Below are 19,631 nucleotides of genomic sequence, written 5' to 3' on the forward strand. Positions count from 1 at the left end.
AACAGAACATTTTTGCTTGAGATGTTCTAATCTATTAGTCTTATGTTGTCACTGGGGGAGCAGGGAGGAGCTGTTAATTTACAAAACGAAGAAAAACATGGCCAAAATCAGCCCAGAAATGAGTATGTATCATAAAAACACCTTATATCTATATACTTTTTTACCGTGTAAAAGCAAGTTTTATATATTTTCAATTTAAGTTCAACTAAAAGTACCTAAGATAAACTGTTTCAATGGTTTGGATTTTTCCCTTAAAAATCAACATTTTAGTATATAAATTCAAAATAGCAGGATAGATAGCAAATATGCACATACTGATTAAGTACAGTTGGAAGAATGAAGGAAGATAACATATATGAGAGCAAGATGGAACAAGATATAAATGAACTTGGAAGAGGATCAAACAGGAATCCACATAGTAGGTTTAGGCTTAATAATAATAGCATAATTATTCTTCGTTTGACACAGAATGAAAGGTAGACAAATAACTGAAGATCTAGGAAGGCTTTTAGATGGATGGAAGAAGGTGACAAAGTTCAAGTCTCCTTTTTTTTTTTTTTTCCAGTGAAGTAAGGTCTTTTGGTAAAAAATGAGGCAGAGGGAAAAGTTCCTTGAACAAAGTTGTGGTGGTCCATGTCCAGAGTGATCAAACTAACACCCATGGGCCCAACATATAAGCTAAGAATGGGTTTTTACATCTTTAAAGAGTCAGCAAGAAAAAAAGAATACACATTACAGACTGTATGTGGCTCCAAAAGCCTAAAATATTTACCATCTGGCCCTTTACAGAAAAAGTATCAATCCCTGGTCTATCTAACTGTACCTGTGAAAGCAGGGAAATGATTAGAGATTAGACGACAGAAATTTGCAAAAGCATCAATCTCTATAGCTATGTGATCTCTTTTCCAGCAGTGTTATCTTCTTCTCCAAGAGGGAAAAAAAATTAACAGAGGCACTTATGAAATAAAACTGTGCAGGAGAGATACCTTAAATGGAAAGAATCTGAATTACATGATACAAAATATTATCAGCCTATAATTAAGACTATAATTTAAGAAATTAAGCATGAAAGTAAAAATCAAAGATTTTAATAATTTTAAGACTGTGATAAAAGGAATGCCACAAGACAGTTCATAATCAATTACGAAAAGAAAAATTCCATGATAATTAACATTTAAAACAAATTTGGAACTTCTGCTTGCACGCTAAAGAGTAATCAGTACAAGGCTTACCCTAGCAATTAGAAAACAGGACAAAATTTATGAAAATACTATCTTCAGATATTGGACAACAGCAAATGCAAGACTATAATTCCTGGAAACAAATGAAGTGAAACTGTAATGATCGAGCCTTTCTGCCTAAATACACTTCCCTCTACAACACAAGAGAAAACCCTAGTGGAGTACATTGGGTCTAGAGGAGTTGAAGGGATGACTCTGAGTTAAGGAAGGCTGAGGCAGCCAGAAGCTGAGGCAGAAAAAAATAAGCTAAGCAGAGAGACAGCTCCAGACATTTCTATATAGGGCTTCTTGAATATTCAAAGGAATATTATGCTATGAATATATATGGTAAGACTCAAAAAGGTCAAGTGAAGAACTATTAGAAAATTTGCAAACCGATCAACTCTACGGGCTCAAAGAGATATTTGAGCAAGATATTCCAGCTTGGAAAGCCAAAATGAAAAGACATCACTGAATACAGAGAAATTCATTACAAAGCTATGAAGGATTATGCCTTAGTGGTAAGGCTAAACAAATTACCAATACTGGTAATGAAAGAGAAAGTATCAGTACGATCCTACAAATACTAAAATATGAGAAAACATTCCTCATATGCTCCTCAAATGTTCCTTTAAAAGTTCCTCTAAATGTTCCTTTAAAGGTTCTCAAATATTTCTTTAAAGGTTGCTCTAAAACTGCCTCAGTAGAGCTTAAAAACAAACCTCTAAAGAATTAAGTTGATCCATAAATAACTTGACTACCTGAAGGAACAAAATATACCACTCACTAAAAGAAAACAAAATCCATTTACAGTGTTCAAACACAATGGCCAGTATCCAATCAAAAATTATTAGAAATACCAAGATGCAAAGGAATGGCGAAATTCAGTGATAAAAGATCTTAACATATCTATTATAATTATGTCCACAGGTTTTTTTTTAAAAAATATGAACACAATGAAGAGAAAATGGAAACTATAAACATTGATCAAATAAAACTTTTAGAGCTGGAAAAAACAGTATCTGAACTGAAAAATTCACTAGAAGAGCTCAGCACGTATCAGACACTACCAGAGAGGAGATCACTGAAACTAAAATCAGAGCCAATAAAATCACCGAAACTAAAGCTGCAAAATACAAGCGAACAGAACCTTAATAACATGTGGAACACCAGTACACCTGCCTGGAGAATCCCCATCGACAGAGGAGCCTGGCGGGCTACAGTCCAGAGGGTCGCAAACAGTTGGACACGACTGAGCGACTAACACACACACCAAGAGCCAAAAACCACGTTATCAAAGTCCCAGAAGAAAAGGAAAGATATAAAAAAGAAAAAGTACTTGAAGACTGGCTTTTTTTCAAATCTGATGAAAAAACAACAAAGAGCAAAAACAGCAGCAACAACACAAACCCAAGAATATAAGCAAACCCAAAAGAAGGTAAACACAAAGAAACTACACCAACATAAATCACAGTGAAACTATGGAAACAATGAGATTAAAAGAAAATCTTAAAAATGGCCGGAGGAAAAAAGACAAATTAATAACAACGTACAAAGGTAAGATCCATCATAGACCTCTCATCAGAAACTATGCCTACAGAAAAGAAACTTTTTTTTTAATGACAAAAGAAAAAAAGTCAGTATAGCTCTCTATGTAAAATGAAAATATGTAAAAAATGAGGACAGAATAAGAACCATAAGAACACTATTCATTAAGAAAATGAAGCCGAAAGCTGGTTATTGAAAAGATTAAGCAAAACTGATAAACTTCTAGGCAAACTGACCAAGAAAAAAGAAGATACAAAATTTCAATATTGGTAATGAAAGGGAAGGTATCAGTACAATGGTACAAATATTAAAATATGAGAAAAACAAATCAATGTCAATAAATTTGACAAATCAAATGATACAATAATTTACTTGAAAGATACTTATCACCAAAACAGACAAAAGAAAAATAGAAAATCTGTATCTATTACCTATTAAACCACTTGCATTTATAATTAAAATCTTTAAACAATATAAAACCTCCTGGCTCATATGTTTTCTTTGTTTTGTTCAGTCACGAAGTCGTGTCTGATTCTTTGCCACCCCATGGACTGCAGCACGCCAGACTCCTCTGTCTTCCACCATCTCCCGGAGTTTGCTCATATCCATGTCCTTGAGTTGGTGATGCTGTCTAACCATGTCATCTTCTGCCACCCCCTTCTCCCTTTGCCTTCAGTCTTTCCCAGGATCAGGGTCTTTTCCTGTGAGTTGGCTCTTCACGTTAGGTGGCCAAAGTACTGGAGCTTCAGCTTCATCATCAGTCCTTCCAGGGAATATTAAGAGTTGATTTCCTTTAGGATTGTCTTCTCTATTGAATTCTATTAAACAATTAAGGGAAGACTAGCACTGATCTTACATAAATGTTTTTAAAACTAAAGGTAAAGGAAACGTTTTTCAACTCATTATGAACCCAACATTAAGTCCTGATTCCAAAACCGACAAAAAAATACAATAAAAGAAAAAAACAAACCAATAAACCTCATGAACGTACAGGCAAAATACCTTGTCCAAATAACTATAAATAAAATCATGCCATATCTAAAAGAGTAATCTACCAAGTGCAGTCATTAAGTTAATCTATATCATCATGGTAAATAGCTGCCAGTAGAGCTGAGGTAACAAGGTCACCAACAAACCAACCCACCCAAACTCTAAGGAAAAACAGGTGCCTTGCAGAATAAATGTGGACATGAGCACTTGAGTACCTCGGGAAGACAATCCTGGACACCATTAAGAATAATTCAGCTAAAATTGTTAATAAATTCCTAAAGGTTGAGTGTGTGCCAGCAAGAAAACACAGAACCCATGGAGGCCACAACTTGTTCACAGGTTCTTCAGAGCCTCATCAGGTTTGCATCAAAAAAAAAGAAAAGACCAGGTGCAGAGTGAGAGGTCTAAGAAAGCATCCCTCATGCTTGGAATGAGAGAAAGGCATGAAGTTCAGCCTTGATCCTTTCTTCCATCTCTAACATAAGGGAGAATAAACACCTAAAACCATTGGGGTACAAAAAACCTCTCATTTCCTGAACATTGTTGAAAACACATTCGAGGCAGGAAAAGGAAATAGCAAAAAAAAAGAAAAAAAACTATTTTCCTAGGAGAGGAAAAAGCAGATATCTTGCTGTTTCTGATAACAGATCCAAGTGGAAATGACAGCTATTGGGATGTACACACTCCAGTGACCAAAACTGACTGGTGGTTGCAATTTGTTTCCATAGTTTGCAGTCCCAAAGAAAGATGCTTTTAACCTATCTTCCAAGTGGTGCACCTGAAGACTATGCTATAGGCAACAGTCCAGGAGTCAGTAAAAATACAACATTAATCAAGAGGAGCACTGGTCAGAGCTATGAGAATGGAATAGAGTGGTCATATCCAGTCTCAGTTTTGTGGAGCTGGCACTGAGGTTAAACAGCTGCAGCAGCACGATGAATATCATCAGCTTATAACTTGGCCAAACTTTCAGTGAGCCAGGCCCATGTACCTACAGGAACTTCTGTGCATCAAGGGCCCCAGGGAACAAGTGCTTTGCTTCAGGTGGTGGAATGAAAGAAAAGGTTTCCCCCAAAAGGGTTCACTTCTATTCCTTTATGTAAAACCAAAAGTACACTAAGACCAGGCCAGCTGCACCCTTGAACAAACCACTTTCATTTGTTTCTTTCAGTTAAGTCTACTGGACCTTGTTAGCTGTCAAGTCTGAGTTAACCTACCCCCTAATGGTGACACTGGACCAGAGAGTCACAAGGCAACTATGGGTCAAGCGTCTGGTTTTAACAAGACCTTAAGCAGTAGGCCTGTTCGAAAGAGATGCGCTTGGCAACTGGGTCAGGCAGCTGGCACCGCTGTGCTGAGAAATGGCCTGAGCACTTTAGCAGCCTCAAATTCTTAAACTAAAGCCAAGGTTTTTTCCTCTCCTCCTAGGATGATACATTGTGCCAGATCACCAGGGAGGGCACCAGGCAGGAGTCCATGAATGGATCAATTTCCTATGAATTTATAAACACTCACAACATAAGAATGTGAAAAATGTTAATAACAAATACATATTTGGCACAGGAAGCCAGAACAACAGTACACTAAATAAGACCAGAGGCTCCACCCACACTTTAGCTTTCCTTCAATTTGAGTGTTGTCGTGCCCCCCTACACACACTCAGCACCGTGCAGGAACACAAACCAAGGAATTAAACACATACACAAAAGAGACTACAGCCTCAGCTGCCAGGAGACAACACTACCTTCTGACCAGGAGCAGGCGGAGTGCAGGGCAGGGGAGAAAGCAAGCTTGTAGAAGCAGCCTGAGCTGGTGGGAGGCTTTTCTTCTGCTTGGCTCCTCACCCCAGAGTCAAGGCCGCCTCCTCCCACCTACCTCCAAACTCTTTTAAGCCCCTGCGCCTAGGGGCTGTTGATCTGCCCGTGCGCACACTGCGACAGCTCCACCCTGCAGTTCTCAGTGCTTTCAGCCTCCCTGCCACCTACTGCACTTTCTCCCCCACAGGACCGGGCTGGAAAGTGCTTGGCACCTCTATCCAACAGAGCTATCAAAGTTTGGATCTCTCCCCTCTCCCTGAGGTCCCTGCCACACTTGCTGTCTACTTTAAGCAGCTGAGGTTGGAGTCGAGGCGGGAGACGAATCGAAGAGCACAAAGGGAAAAAGTAGCTCTTCCCCCTAAGACTTCACAGCTACATTCAATTTCAAGTGGCTGCCTACCTAGACTCAACAAATGAACTTAAAATGCATTAAGTCTACCCAAAGCTCTGTTCTCACTGCTGGCACCTTTTATTTTAGCTCTAGGGAGCCCTTAATCAGCAGCTACAGCTATACTGCCTTTTGTCTAGGCCAAGAGGCTTGCGGCCTCATTGATATAATAATATTCTTTGTTCCTACAGCCTAGAGCCTAAGCAAAAACCAAAGTACCATTTGGGCAGCTTTGTTTAGTTCTCTCACTGCTTAGCCTCTAAAAACTAATTAACAGGTAAGACAGTAGGGGCTAACCCACCACTTAAACAAGAGCATTTGCTACCAGATCTCATACTCTCTCAACCAGCCCACAAGGGCCCTTGTCTTCTCTTTTGTAGGAAGCCATGTTTCAGTCAACATTATGCTCTTGTTCCCAAAACTGTCAAACACCATGAAGGGTCTAGATTTTACCCTGTTTGCAAGCTATGAAAGCTAGCTTGTTTCTGTCATGTATGCTGGCAGAAAACTTAAGATGCCTGGATCAGACACAAAGGACTCAAAACACAGCAAGCAGCATGAGCGATCATGTCACTGACAGTCTACCTTCCCATCCAACTCTTCCTGCCAGAGGAGCCTAGGCAGATACTCTGGATACAGTGGGTTTGCATCACAGCCAAAGAACACGAAGCTGGACAATGTACCATTTTTATAACAAGCAGAAGAAAGTCTGCTGTTTGCGGAGTTATTATTGCATCACTTAAGGGTGCCAGCTTCGAACACAACTCCTTGATCCTTGAGAAATGGATCAAGGAAAGAACAGCCAGGCCTTTTCATTCTTAGCATGCCCAGCAACGTCAGCTGTCTCAGGGCCTTCAGGAATGCTCAGAGCCCATGGCAGAGTCCTTTTCCTAAGATACTTTTATAAATCCTAGTAACAGATATCCTACACAGCATAAGGCAAGATAAGAAATAAAAGTTATACATAGTTCAAAAGGGAGTCAACTTTCTCTATTTGCAAATGATGCTGTCTGTATAGAAAATACCATGCAATTCACAAAATAATTTCTCAAGACTAATATATGAGTTTAGTAAATTTGCAGGACACAAGGTCAATATACAAAAAATAACTACATTTCTCCATACTAAAAAAAAAAAAAAGAAGAAGAAATAAGCAAAGGACCCATAACAGCACAGAAGAGGGGATCTGCCATAGCTCTGCTAAATACAGCATCTAGTTAATCAACTAACTTGGTTTCAGAACACAGAAATGAATTGGATTCTGCATAACCTACAGAATTACAAGAATATGTAAAGCAGCAACAGGGAAGAAAAAAGAAAGAAAAAAACCACAAATATGTAATTCTTTGATTGAAATACAAGAGAAAAATGTCAACAAAATCCATAATATTTAAAGCGGCAAAAAGGGATACAGGCAGTGAAAAGAGTAAGCCAGAAAACTGGGTCAGGGGTGGTAATGATTTGGACAAGGCCTCCAAAACAACATGCCAACAGTAGGACAACAGACGGAGATTAAAAAGTAGTGATAATCACAGGGTCCAAAATCAAGGTTTGGATAAGAAAAACAAAAAGAAATGCCACATATTTATTTTTATAATAGATGCTGGCAAATGACTTACATATTGTGAAAAATAAAAATGAAAAATTGAAATGCCCAACTTAGGTGAGGTAGGGAAGGAGGGGAAAGAAGGCTTTGTGGAGTTTTTCAGTTCAGATATATAATTCTGATGCATATACTTTATTCAATTATAATCAGTTTTCAATTATCCTCCTTTGTAAGTAATGAATCACCAATATTGTTGACTTTCTACTACCCTGGTTACTCCTCATTTGATGGGGAGTTTTCAGCAGATGGTCCATTTCTATTTTTCTGATAAAACATTTGCTGTGAAAGAAATTTAAAGTTGAAAAGCCAAATGAAAATTTTGAATTAGCTGTATATACTGAAATAATTCTTTCTACCTTGGCCTCCAATATTAGAGAGTTGAGAGTTAGCTACATTAAGTATTCACTGAAAAGTAACCTTGAAACAATACAACTTAAAAGTGATTTTTCAGCAATTAGAAACTGCTATGCATACATAAACAAAGGCCACAGTGACATCAAGTCCTGTGAAAGGCAAGGGGAAAGTGGGTCGCCCCATAGCTTCAAAGGCTCAAAGGAAAAGATGACTCCTCCCAAAGAAGAAGATGAGGAACCAGAAAGTCCTCTGGAGGAGAAAACATCTTCAAGCGCTCCACCTGAGAAATCCGGGGATGAAGGGTCTGAAGACGAAGCCCAGTCTGGGGAATATTAAAAGTGATGATGGTTTGGGGAGAGATTTTATTTTAAAAAAAGAGAGAGAGAAAGAAAAGGAAAAAGAAAAAAAAGGGGAAAAAGAAAGAAAAGCTACTTAAGATAGAATATGGTTTGACTCATGGGCTTTCAATGCTTTTTTCCTCTCTTGTTGAAAATAACACTTTTTTCTTAAAGAAAACCACTGTGTGTTTACTTTTTGTCTATTGGTCAGGACCCCCGCATCCCTCTCCCCCCTTTTCTCAATGAAAGCCATGTTAATCACTGGATTGACTGCTTCATCTTTTTATTTTTTTGTTTGTTTGTTTGTTTGTTTTTTATCTTTTTATTTTTAATGGACAGTATGCCGCAGTTGTAAAGCAGTAAGATCTGAGGTAAACACTATGAAATTTTGTTTTTTGCTAAATGGTAGCAAGTTGGATGGCAATCAAAAAATGTAAAAGGTTTTAGTTAAAAGTTATTGCTTCTTTCTCTACCTGAATTAAAAAAAAAATCAGATGTCATCTAATACAAGTTTATATTCTATATACAAAAATATGGATGTCTAAAAAAATCATGAGTTTAAACTTCCACTGATGGGGCAAGCAAGATAAAAGATGAATTCTGAACTGCTACTAAAGGTATTCATGTTTTTTTTTACTGTAGTGCAGGGCAGGGAATTGAGGTTACTTGACCTTGTTTGGGGATGTGGATTTGTTTATTTTTAGTTTCATCACTTGTAATCTCTAGGAGACTCAGAGCCAGTGATCCTTTTATTCTGGTACAGTCTTTAAAGAATTTAAAAAAAAAAAAAGCAAGGGCCGCCAAAACTTAAATCCTTCTTGATTTCCTATTTCATTCTCTAGTGGTTCATGTTTTTAAATATATATAAGTATCTACTCTGTTTCTTGGAAGAAAAATTTTACCAAGGATCAAAAGAAGAAACCCTAGAATTAAAACAGGGAGATCTATATGTCAGAGTGGATTTCTTCTCAAACTGACAATGTTTAGGTTTTAAGCAAAATAAAGTGCCAGTTAATCTGAAATTCAATCACAAAGACTTGAGATTTTTGCTTTATGAAATCAGAGAACTGAAATTCCTTTACACCATAAATGTGCATTCAGAGTCCATGAGCCACGCTGTTTTTAGGGGACAGAATGTTTCCCTGTCAGACCCCGTTCTCCTCCCTTCCTGGTAGAAACAAGGCATGGAGTGCATCTCGTGACTTCCCGCCAGGGCACAGGGCGCACTGCACAGCCCGCTGGCAGAGCCCCCCAGCCCTGCTCCAGGACATGATTCCTCCTGGCTCTCCTCTTCACCGACTTCACACCCTGTGCTTGATGGGAGTATGTGAAATGCTGCTCTGACACTATTCAATTAGCGTTGGTCTTTATACCGGTGCCCTTGCTTACTGCATGTGTTGCTTACAGCAGCAGTTTAAGGGGCTCTGCAGGGGTGGAGAAACCATGCATTCAGGAGGCCTGTGTGCAGTTGATAACAGACCAGTTACATGCCTTATGAAGGTAGTCCAGAGACAGATCTATAGGCTTGCTTCTCTATATTCTGATACCACGAGCTAATGGGAATAAGGTTTAGGGGGTCTCAGTTGTGCTAATGGGTCTCCCAGGTGGCTCAGTGGGTAAAGAAACTGCCTACAAATGCAGGAGACGCCGGAGATATGGGTTCAATTCCTGGGCTGGGAAGATCCCCTGGAGGAGGGCATGGCAACCCACTCCAGTATTCTTGCCTGGAGAATCCCATGGACAGAGGAGCCTGGCGGGCAACAGTCCACAGGTTGCAAAGAGTCAGACAGAACTGAAGTGACTGAGCGTAGCACATTGCATACATACTTTGCAAACAGTTTCAAAGCACCATCAGTTGTGGTTAATTCCAACATTTCACAAAACTGAGTTTTTTATTTATAATTTCAAAATCATCAAAAATTCTGCAGCATCAGAACCAGACAGGAGCTAGATAAGAATGATCTGATATGAACAGTGAATTTAAATGTGAACAGTAAATTACTCTCTCATACTCAAAGTTGTCCAAACTTAAGGAGGCAAATATATAAAACTAGAAATCAAAGACTCTCATATCAGGAATTTTAGTTCCTAAACTAAATAAAAATCAAAATGCTTTTAAGCAAAAGAAAAATACAACTTGTGAAAAAGGATTTTAATAGAGCTATTTCAAGGTTAGATTCATATCTATTGCTTAGTTATTATTAGGAAAGTTAAACTGCTTTCCAAGGTTATTAATTAACTATTTAAGTAATCTATAAAATGATTTTTACAAAATTTTACAAATTTTATATTTGGTGTTAAATCACTAATTGCAGCATTTTTCAAAATTAGTATCCTATATGAACACAAAAATATTAAAAATAAAACTGAAAGTCTGCTGCTATGGAAATAAGAATCCTGTAAATTCTGACATTTATAATTTGATGTTCATTTTATTCATGAAAAAAATAAATCTGATTCTCAATCCAGGAGTTTAGATATTTTCTTCTTTGTTAAAAACAAAGGAATTTAGAATTATCCTGCTAAGAAATCAGAGAAACTTATATTCAACAAACCAATTTGTAGTTTTTAAAAAGAAAACTATAGGGGAGTTTTCTGGTGGCTCAGTGGTTACAATTTCGGCCTTCACTATCCTGGCCCAGGTTCAGTCTTTGGCAGAGGAACTGAAATGCCACAAGCTGTGGGACACAGCCAAAAAATAAAATAAGAAACAAAAAGAAAAGTATACCAAGTAATGTATGCAGTAAGAAGTAATTATTATTTGTAGTATCTTGTGTATCCCTAACCACAAGTCATAGGGAATAAAAAGTGTTGTCTAGACCTGAACTTTCTTGCTGCCATTATGTCTTAGCAAGATTCCAGAGTTTATTGTTTTCAAAATAGTCTGAATGTAACTTAGAAATACTGTCTCATAGAGAGCTAAACAAAGCACATAAATAAACATTAATTTAAAAAGTAAAAGCTATATGGTGACACAGAGAATATATGACTTGAAAGTCATGTAACTATTCAGTAGTGACTGAACCCAAATCATCCAATTTTAAGCCAAAAGAACCCTCAAAATTTTCCAAAGAGAGAAGGCCAGCTATATTCAGTTAGAGGGGGGTTTGCAGAGTTCTAACATCAGCTCTACTACTAACTTTCCTTTCATGTCATTAAACTTCTCTATGCCTTTGTTTCCTCTACTTCATGGTGATATTGTGAGGATACATATAAACAAATACTTCAATTCTCTGGCAGGAAAGCACTATATGTATTCCAGTATGTTAGTAAACTTCTTAGCTCTACCGTAAGTTTCAACTGATGCTACCTTTTCTATGGTTTTAGGTTTAAGCTTCAAACAACATTGCCCGTTTATGTGCACGCCTGCACAACCTTTCAACATGGCTGTCTTTCTAAGATCCTTTTCTCCATCTTTCAAAATGCACAGAAGTGGCACAATATTTTAATTTTTATCATTATCAAAGTTCTGCCACCCAAAGCTGTGCAGAAAACTTTAGAAATTCACAGCAAGATTTTCTACCACATTACTCTCAACTTCTATGGAAATCCAACTCACAATCCACATATTATTTAGCCAGCTCCGTATGCAGCTTAAACACTAGCAGTGGAAGATTATTAAAATGTATACTGACTTTCAAAATTATAAAGAATAATTTCAATTATAAATTAAAAACCTAGTAGACATTTTTTTTAAATGTAGATCATTAACATTTCCAAAATAATGGAAGCAGGTAATCAATATTCTGATAATTCAATGATTTGAAACATGCCTTCTGTCTTGTTGAGATACATAATCCAGCCATATTATATATTCAAGACTAAAAAATAGTTTTCCTCAATAAAATGTGTTCAATATTGAAAATAGAAAGTTATTCAGTCTGACACATCTTCGCAACTGAACAACCAAAACTAATATAAATTTAAATATTTTAAGTTACTTACATCATTGCTTTTAATTCTTTTGATAGAATATCCTAAAAATAATTTAGCTTTGTAACTTATGAAGATACGTAATTAACTTCCTTTACCAATATATTCACCCAATAACTTTAACATGCAGCTGCATATAATACTAAGGTATAGCAATCCACTAAAAGAACACATGTTAAAAACAGAAACAACCAGCTGAAATGAAATACAATGGCACATGACCAGTATGTATCTAATGAGCAAAATGGGTTACCAGAGGTAAAGGCTGAGTAGTAATAACAAAAGTAATGCCTGGGATTAAATCTTAACATATTTTTTAAAATAGCAATGGAATTTTAAAGAATATTTGTAGGGTATAACAACCTTAAATCAAGTTTTATTGATATTTTGAACGAATGAATGAAATGAATGAATACCTGAATGAAATGAATGAATACCTGAATGAATGACTGCTGCAGTCATAATAATGTTTAACACCTTGAGATGTTCACAAAAATTTGGAATACACAGAGAAAATGACTTGAATACAAACAAACTAGTTGAAATTCAATGTGGTTCACAGTAAAGATGCAAAGGCTTTCTATTTGTAGAACAAAGAATCTCAACCTAAAACATATATACAACTAAAATATTTTCAAGTGCAATTATCCAAGGCTTTAAAAAGAATACATACATTTTACTATGTAATTCTTTCTTACCCCCTCCCCCTGCCACCTCCCTATATTTTTTAATGTTTGGCATAAGTGAACAACAAACCAGAAAGGAATATGCATTTTTAAAGACTGATTTACTCATGTTCTTTTAAGAGCAACACACAACCATTTATAAATATAGCCTTTTAAAAAAGCATCCTTATATAAAACAGTGGGGGATGAAAAATCCCTGCTATACATATGAAGCACAATTTAAGCCCAATACAACTGACCAATCAAAATTAGTGAATGCACTGCATCTCTCTGCAGTGGAGAGAAGCGACAAGGTAGGCTGTCATTCTGCAAAAGCTGCCCAGAACAGGCTTTCCTCTGAAAAGCAGTGCCATTCCTTTTTAGAAAGACTGAATCTAAGTGTTGTCTCTGGAGACAAGAAGCCTTCAGTATGTTAAATTACTTTCATTATGTATTTTCAGATGCTTATTGATTCCACAGTAGGAAGAGGGAGAGACTGCAGCAGCCTCCCAGCAGCACTACTTGTTCCATACATTAGCAGTACTGCTGAGACAATGGCACAGTCCAGACACATATTTTCATTAAGGTCTCTTCCGAAGAGGTGTTTATGACCCTCTTTCCCCGTCCTCTACCAACCAGTGAACAAAATGAATCAATCAAAACTGGAAACGCTTCAACTACATCAAGAATCTTTCAAATCTTTAGCAGAGGTAAGCTGTGCTCCTTATTATAGTATTCGGCTGCTTTTGAACCAGCATAGTGGGGTAAAATTACTTTGAAAAATTTCAGCCTAAATTTTAAGAGTTTATTTGCTTAATTCTACTTATTGCTAAACATGTATCTTTTAGATCTATTTAAGATATGGTATGTTTTAAATGTAATTTTTTAGGATGGTATGTTAAATATAAAGAATAGTCTTTGTTGAAACACGATGAAGATACCAGCTTTTTAAGTTACTTCAGACTACTAAATATCCTAATGTCATTACTAGTCTTTCTCAAGTGTTCAAAAAATTATCATATTTCTTGAAAGAGAAATAAAGAGGTTTATTATTTAGCTATTGTTACTCAATTTTAGGTTAAGTTTATTACTGGGCATGTTCACTGAAAATTATTTAATTTGCAGCTACATTTTATATCACCCTTTATATTTCAACCACATGAACAGTTCATCAAGGAAATTTATAGTATTTATCATGCAATTTGTTTTAACCAGTTAAAATTCAAACCCTGTGCTAATAATTAAACAAGCTATAATATTTTACAGCAGGAAATACTGTTAAATTATTATAAAGACAAAAAGGAATGACAGTACTTTCACTGTATGCTAATTGCTCATAATCTCTGAAAATAAACGTTAACTTCTAAAATGAGAGCAGAAATTGGTTTAAAAAAATACAATGTCTGTAATATTAACTCTGTTACTGAATAACATAATATTTAGTCTTCGTTAGGAAGAGAGAATATTTTTATTTAAAAGAAACCTTTAAATTTATGCATAAGCTATGGCTCTAATAATACATACAGTTTCCTTACTTTGATAACAAATACTGTGTATGGTGTTAAATAAGCACAACTAAAGTAACTTTCAATTAATTGAAAATTATTAGGAACCCTATTGCTTAACTACTTTTTTCTTTTTCACAAGGGCTCAAAGCAGCTAATTCAGTATTTACAACTGACAATATGAAGAATGCATCTGATCCATCATCTCCCTAGCTGTCTGAACCATAAACTGCAGGATATTCTTGCAACACATGATTTTAAGACATTAAGGAGTTAAAACCGGAGAATAGAGGTCTACAGGACTGCTGGGATTATAACACATCAATAATAATAATCCTAAGAAGATGCCATATAAAATAGCCACAAAATGAAAAGCAATTTAACTGAAAAACCTTGAAAACAAAATGGTGAGCATTTTTAAAGGAGAATTTTATACTATAACATTACCAGAATCGTGGAGCCACCAATTCTTGAAGAAACAATGAAACATGGATTGCCAAAAGAAATGACATACATTACCAGCAAGCTAATGAAGCTTTACCAAGTAGTTTTCTGCATTAAATATTCAGATATTCATATCAATTAATATTACTAAAGAATTTTTCCATCTGAGTTTCATGACCAATTATGTGTCCTCTTCTAATGAAAACAAACCAAATTAAATAGCAGATGGTTTTTATCAAGAGAACATGGACTGGACTTACAAAGCAAGTTATGTGACCAAGAAATCATTTCAAAGTAATGAGGACTGCTATAGAAACAGATTTACATTTGTAACAAAAGGATGTCTAAAAACATTTTAGAAGCTAGAAACTTTATGTTTCCTTTTTGTTTTCACATGTTCTGGAAAATAAAGAAACATCATCATAAACTCTCTCAATGGGAAACATAACGCCTACCATTTGAGGAAGTTTCTCTCGGTTGTGACTTTTTAAGGTAAAACAAACACAAGTGTTTTGTACTGGTCTTTAGAAATCCATCAGCCAACTAAATCTTACAATTCATGCAGCTGAAGTACTGAAGAGAAAAATGAAAGAATTCCTACAAGACATGAAATAAAACACAGCTACTTCACTGTTGTCAGGTAAAAAAAAAAAATCATGTCCAAATCTGTCAATGACATCATGTTATCATATTGTGGAAAACTGCTATAGTGAGCCAAAAGGCCCATAAGGCAACAACAAACAGGTAGGTCAGAAGATGCATGCAGCCCACAGCACTGTTTAACATTTACAAGAGAAAAGAATCTTGATCTACAGTTCTATGTATTTCCCTCAGTTATTGTCTAAAATTGACACTTCTAAATGCTGTGACAAAGATCTGATGTTTTAATCTGTCAGTTCTGAAAATCTGGCACACTTTAAAATTTCTCATTTTTATAGGATTTCAATGCTGGCTAAGACTTTCACTTACTCAAATATATGCCTTTAGTAATACTTTATATCAAGCTCAAAAGAAATTAATAATGTTATCAGCATTTGTATTTCTGAAATACTACCTCTAAAATAATATGCATAAATAAAACTGTATTCTAAAACTTGTCAAAGGTTACAAGTGAAAAGCTAACATAAGTTCTGAAAATTGTTAGCTTTTATAATTTGTTATGATTTTGCAGGCAAAATGCTGTATTTGAAATGTGAAATATAGTTGGTTGTATCATTTATATTTTAATATACAAATTACTGACATTTTAGCCCAGCAAATCAGACATTACTTTTATAAATTACTCTAAACTTCTATATTAAAACATAAATATGCATGAATTAGCAAGAGTTGTTTTTTTTTCTTAATTTTCCTCAAAATGATATATACTGGGTGATTTATACAAAAGGTTTCATAGGGAATGTGTAAATTTAATAGATTCCTCAGAAAATGGGCTTCAGATACTCCTTCTTCCCTAAAATTTCATCTTTTGTTTAAAAAAAATCTGCTTAATAAAATCAATTGATATATTCTTTTAAACCATCACAAAAATGGCTATTTCTTAAGTGATATTAAATTTCCATTTTCTCCTTCTACATGATATGAAAGGGTGTGGTCACAAAATAAATCATTCATTCATAGGAGTGATTAGTGCTCTTTCACCAAGGTTTGTGGTGTTTTATTTCAAAATACTGTCCCTTTTCTTCCAATTTTTGCTCGTTGTAAAGTTCAATGAGCACTTTCACTGAAAAATATGAAATATTTGTCATTTTCCTACTTCGGTGGGAAAAAACTCCAGATATCCCCAAGCACACTGTAGACTTCTGAATATGAATTTCAATCAGGAAAAGGACAAAGTGATTTAAAACAAACTAGGGCTCTGTGCCATTTATCATTTTAAATGAACATTTGTCCTGTTCACTTGAAATCTCATGGGAATAATTACACCTACACTAATTGTGCCACAACATGTTAAAACAGCATTTATTTTCCACCTACTCACAACATTTAAAATTAAATCTTAAAACACTGGGCTAAAATTACTTTTGCATACTGGGTAGTTTTATTATACAAAAATACACTGTATATCAAATAATAACCTTGAAAAACCCTAATAAGGAAAACCTTTTTAGTTTATTAAATAATTTCAAACCATATAGAAGCAATCCCCAATAGTTATTTCTTCAAATGGGCCAATTTCCTTTTACATCAAAACAATGTAATCTTGATGTTTCTACATTTTCCATTAACAGTTTATAAATTTAAAAATTAAACTAAGTACACAATAAAAAATTTTTTCACAATGAGCACAGGTTTTGTACGTCATTTAAATTGCTGAATATCAAATAGTTTATTCTATTTCACTTTCTAGGGGAAAAACAGCTGCTCCAAAAGAATGTGTTTTTCTCCCATTCTGGAAATCAACATGCAGTCTGAATCTAACATTACAGTGCGAGATGACATTGATGACATCAACACCAATATGTACCAACCACTATCATATCCATTAAGCTTTCAAGTGTCTCTCACCGGATTTCTTATGTTAGAAATTGTGTTGGGACTTGGCAGCAACCTCACCGTACTGGTACTTTACTGCATGAAATCCAACTTAATCAACTCTGTCAGTAACATTATAACAATGAATCTTCATGTACTTGATGTGATCATTTGTGTGGGATGCATTCCTCTAACGATAGTTATCCTTCTGCTTTCACTGGAGAGTAACACGGCTCTCATCTGCTGTTTCCATGAGGCCTGTGTATCTTTTGCAAGTGTCTCAACAGCAATCAACGTTTTCGCTATCACTTTGGACAGATACGACATCTCTGTAAAGCCTGCAAACCGAATTCTGACAATGGGCAGAGCTGCAATGCTAATGATATCCATTTGGATTTTTTCTTTTTTCTCCTTCCTGATTCCCTTTATTGAGGTAAATTTTTTCAGCCTTCAAAGTGGAAATACATGGGAAAACAAGACACTTTTGTGTGTCAGCACAAATGAGTACTACACTGAACTGGGAATGTATTATCACCTGCTAGTACAGATTCCAATCTTCTTTTTCACTGTCATAGTGATGTTAATCACATACAGCAAAATACTTCAGGCTCTCAATATTCGAATAGGCACAAGATTCTCAACAGGGCAGAAGAAGAAAGCAAGAAAGAAAAAGACAATTTCTCTAACCACACAACACGAGACTACAGACATGTCACAGGGCAGTGGTGGGAGAAATGTAGTCTTTGGTGTTAGAACTTCAGTGTCTGTAATAATTGCTCTCCGGCGAGCTATGAAACGACACCGTGAACGACGAGAAAGGCAAAAAAGAGTCTTCAAGATGTCTTTATTGATTATTTCTACATTTCTTCTCTGCTGGACACCAATTTCTGTTTTAAATACCACCATTTTATGTTTAGGCCCAAGTGACCTTTTAGTAAAATTAAGGTTGTGTTTTCTAGTCATGGGTTATGGAACAACTATATTTCACCCTCTATTATATGCATTTACTAGACAAAAATTTCAAAAGGTCTTAAAAAGTAAAATGAAAAAGCGAGTTGTTTCCATAGTAGAAGCTGATCCCATGCCTAATAATGCTGTAATACACAACTCTTGGATAGATCCTAAAAGAAACAAAAAAATCACCTTTGAAGATAGTGAAATAAGAGAAAAATGTTTAGTACCTCAGGTTGTCACAGACTAGGGAAAGTCTAAGTTTCACCAAACCCACATTCAAAATTTTTAAATTGTAAAAAATGAATTACTGCCAAATATAAGAAAAACAATTTAAGTATAGGTTATGTTGTAAACTTTCAATGTAAATGTCAAGATTAAATTAGGTCATATATATTCAATTTCTTCATTACTTAATGTATCTGTTGCATGGCAGTTTGTTAAGGTAATATCATGTGTATATTTTGTCAATATTATGTCCATCAGAAGATATTCATGTAAGTCATATTTTCTAAAGAATAAATACATAGCCTTAAAACACTGTATAACTTTAAAATATAACTGACACAGATATCCTTGCATTTTTTTATAAAGTGTATTGTTTCTAAGCCACAAGCTATAGATATATTTATATGTTAATAACTGGAATAGCAGTTTTAACGTAGAAACCAAAATTATGGGTTCCAAACAATCAAAACAACCCAGGATTTTCTATACTGCTATATTATGTTTTCTAACATAGTCTACTTGCTATAATGTTTGATGCATCAAAAATAATGACCTATATATGAAACTTTATCCTTTTTGGAATGTAGGAAATCGCAGGATTTATTAGGATTTTAAAATTCAAAAAGCAAAAAACAAAACAACTCTGTATATGTAATCAAGACAGGGAAACTTTTGAAATTTAAGTTTATTATGAAGAAAAGTTTGATTTTTTAAGATCAAGGGCACTATACCTACAATATACAAACAAACTGACAATAAAAAGGAGGAAGAAAAGCAAAGCTTCTTTCTTCCTTCCTCACTTTGGTTGAGTTAAACAAAATGCTCTGGATTAATACAGTATACAGGCAAAAACCAGTACATTAAAATAAACTGACATCCTAATTTTATATTCAAGTTGGACTTTTTGTATAACAGAAATTAACTACTGAAATCTGAATTCTAGGAAAGGGGGAAAAAAGACTTTATGTCATTATAGAAAAGTCACCTACTTATAATTTTAGATACATAGCAACTTTAGAGTAATAAAATTTATACAATGTTCCTACACTATCAGAGCTCCCAAGTGTTTCAAAATACCCTAGTTCTTTTCAACTCTGAAAATCATTAAAGTGGCAATAAATCTTGCAAATGTTTTTTACTCTACAACACATAAACTTAAAGCATTTGCC

At 35.2% G+C, this 19,631-nt stretch overlaps 2 protein-coding genes across 4 annotated transcripts in view; one reads left to right on the forward strand and one right to left on the reverse strand.

The window, feature by feature from the left end:
• Positions 1 to 19,631, reverse strand: part of COG5 (component of oligomeric golgi complex 5) — a 269,120-nt gene that overhangs the window by 184,217 nt on the left and 65,272 nt on the right. The gene's annotated exons all lie outside the window — the stretch shown is intronic.
• GPR22 (G protein-coupled receptor 22) lies at positions 15,163 to 18,836 on the forward strand. 3 transcript variants are annotated; one of them, XM_043871710.1, is made up of 2 exons: positions 15,163 to 15,300; positions 17,159 to 18,836. In XM_043871710.1, the coding sequence occupies exon 2, from the start codon at positions 17,183 to 17,185 to the stop codon at positions 18,482 to 18,484; it is 1,302 nt and encodes a 433-aa protein (XP_043727645.1). In that variant the 5' UTR covers positions 15,163 to 15,300; positions 17,159 to 17,182; the 3' UTR covers positions 18,485 to 18,836. The 3 variants fall into 3 exon arrangements, with proteins under 3 accessions (XP_043727645.1, XP_043727643.1, XP_043727644.1); XM_043871708.1 differs by lacking the exon at positions 15,163 to 15,300 and adding an exon at positions 15,318 to 15,448; XM_043871709.1 differs by lacking the exon at positions 15,163 to 15,300 and adding an exon at positions 15,420 to 15,552.

This window comes from Cervus elaphus, chromosome 18 (genome assembly GCF_910594005.1).
Source record: "Cervus elaphus chromosome 18, mCerEla1.1, whole genome shotgun sequence".
NCBI lineage: Eukaryota > Metazoa > Chordata > Mammalia > Artiodactyla > Cervidae > Cervus > Cervus elaphus.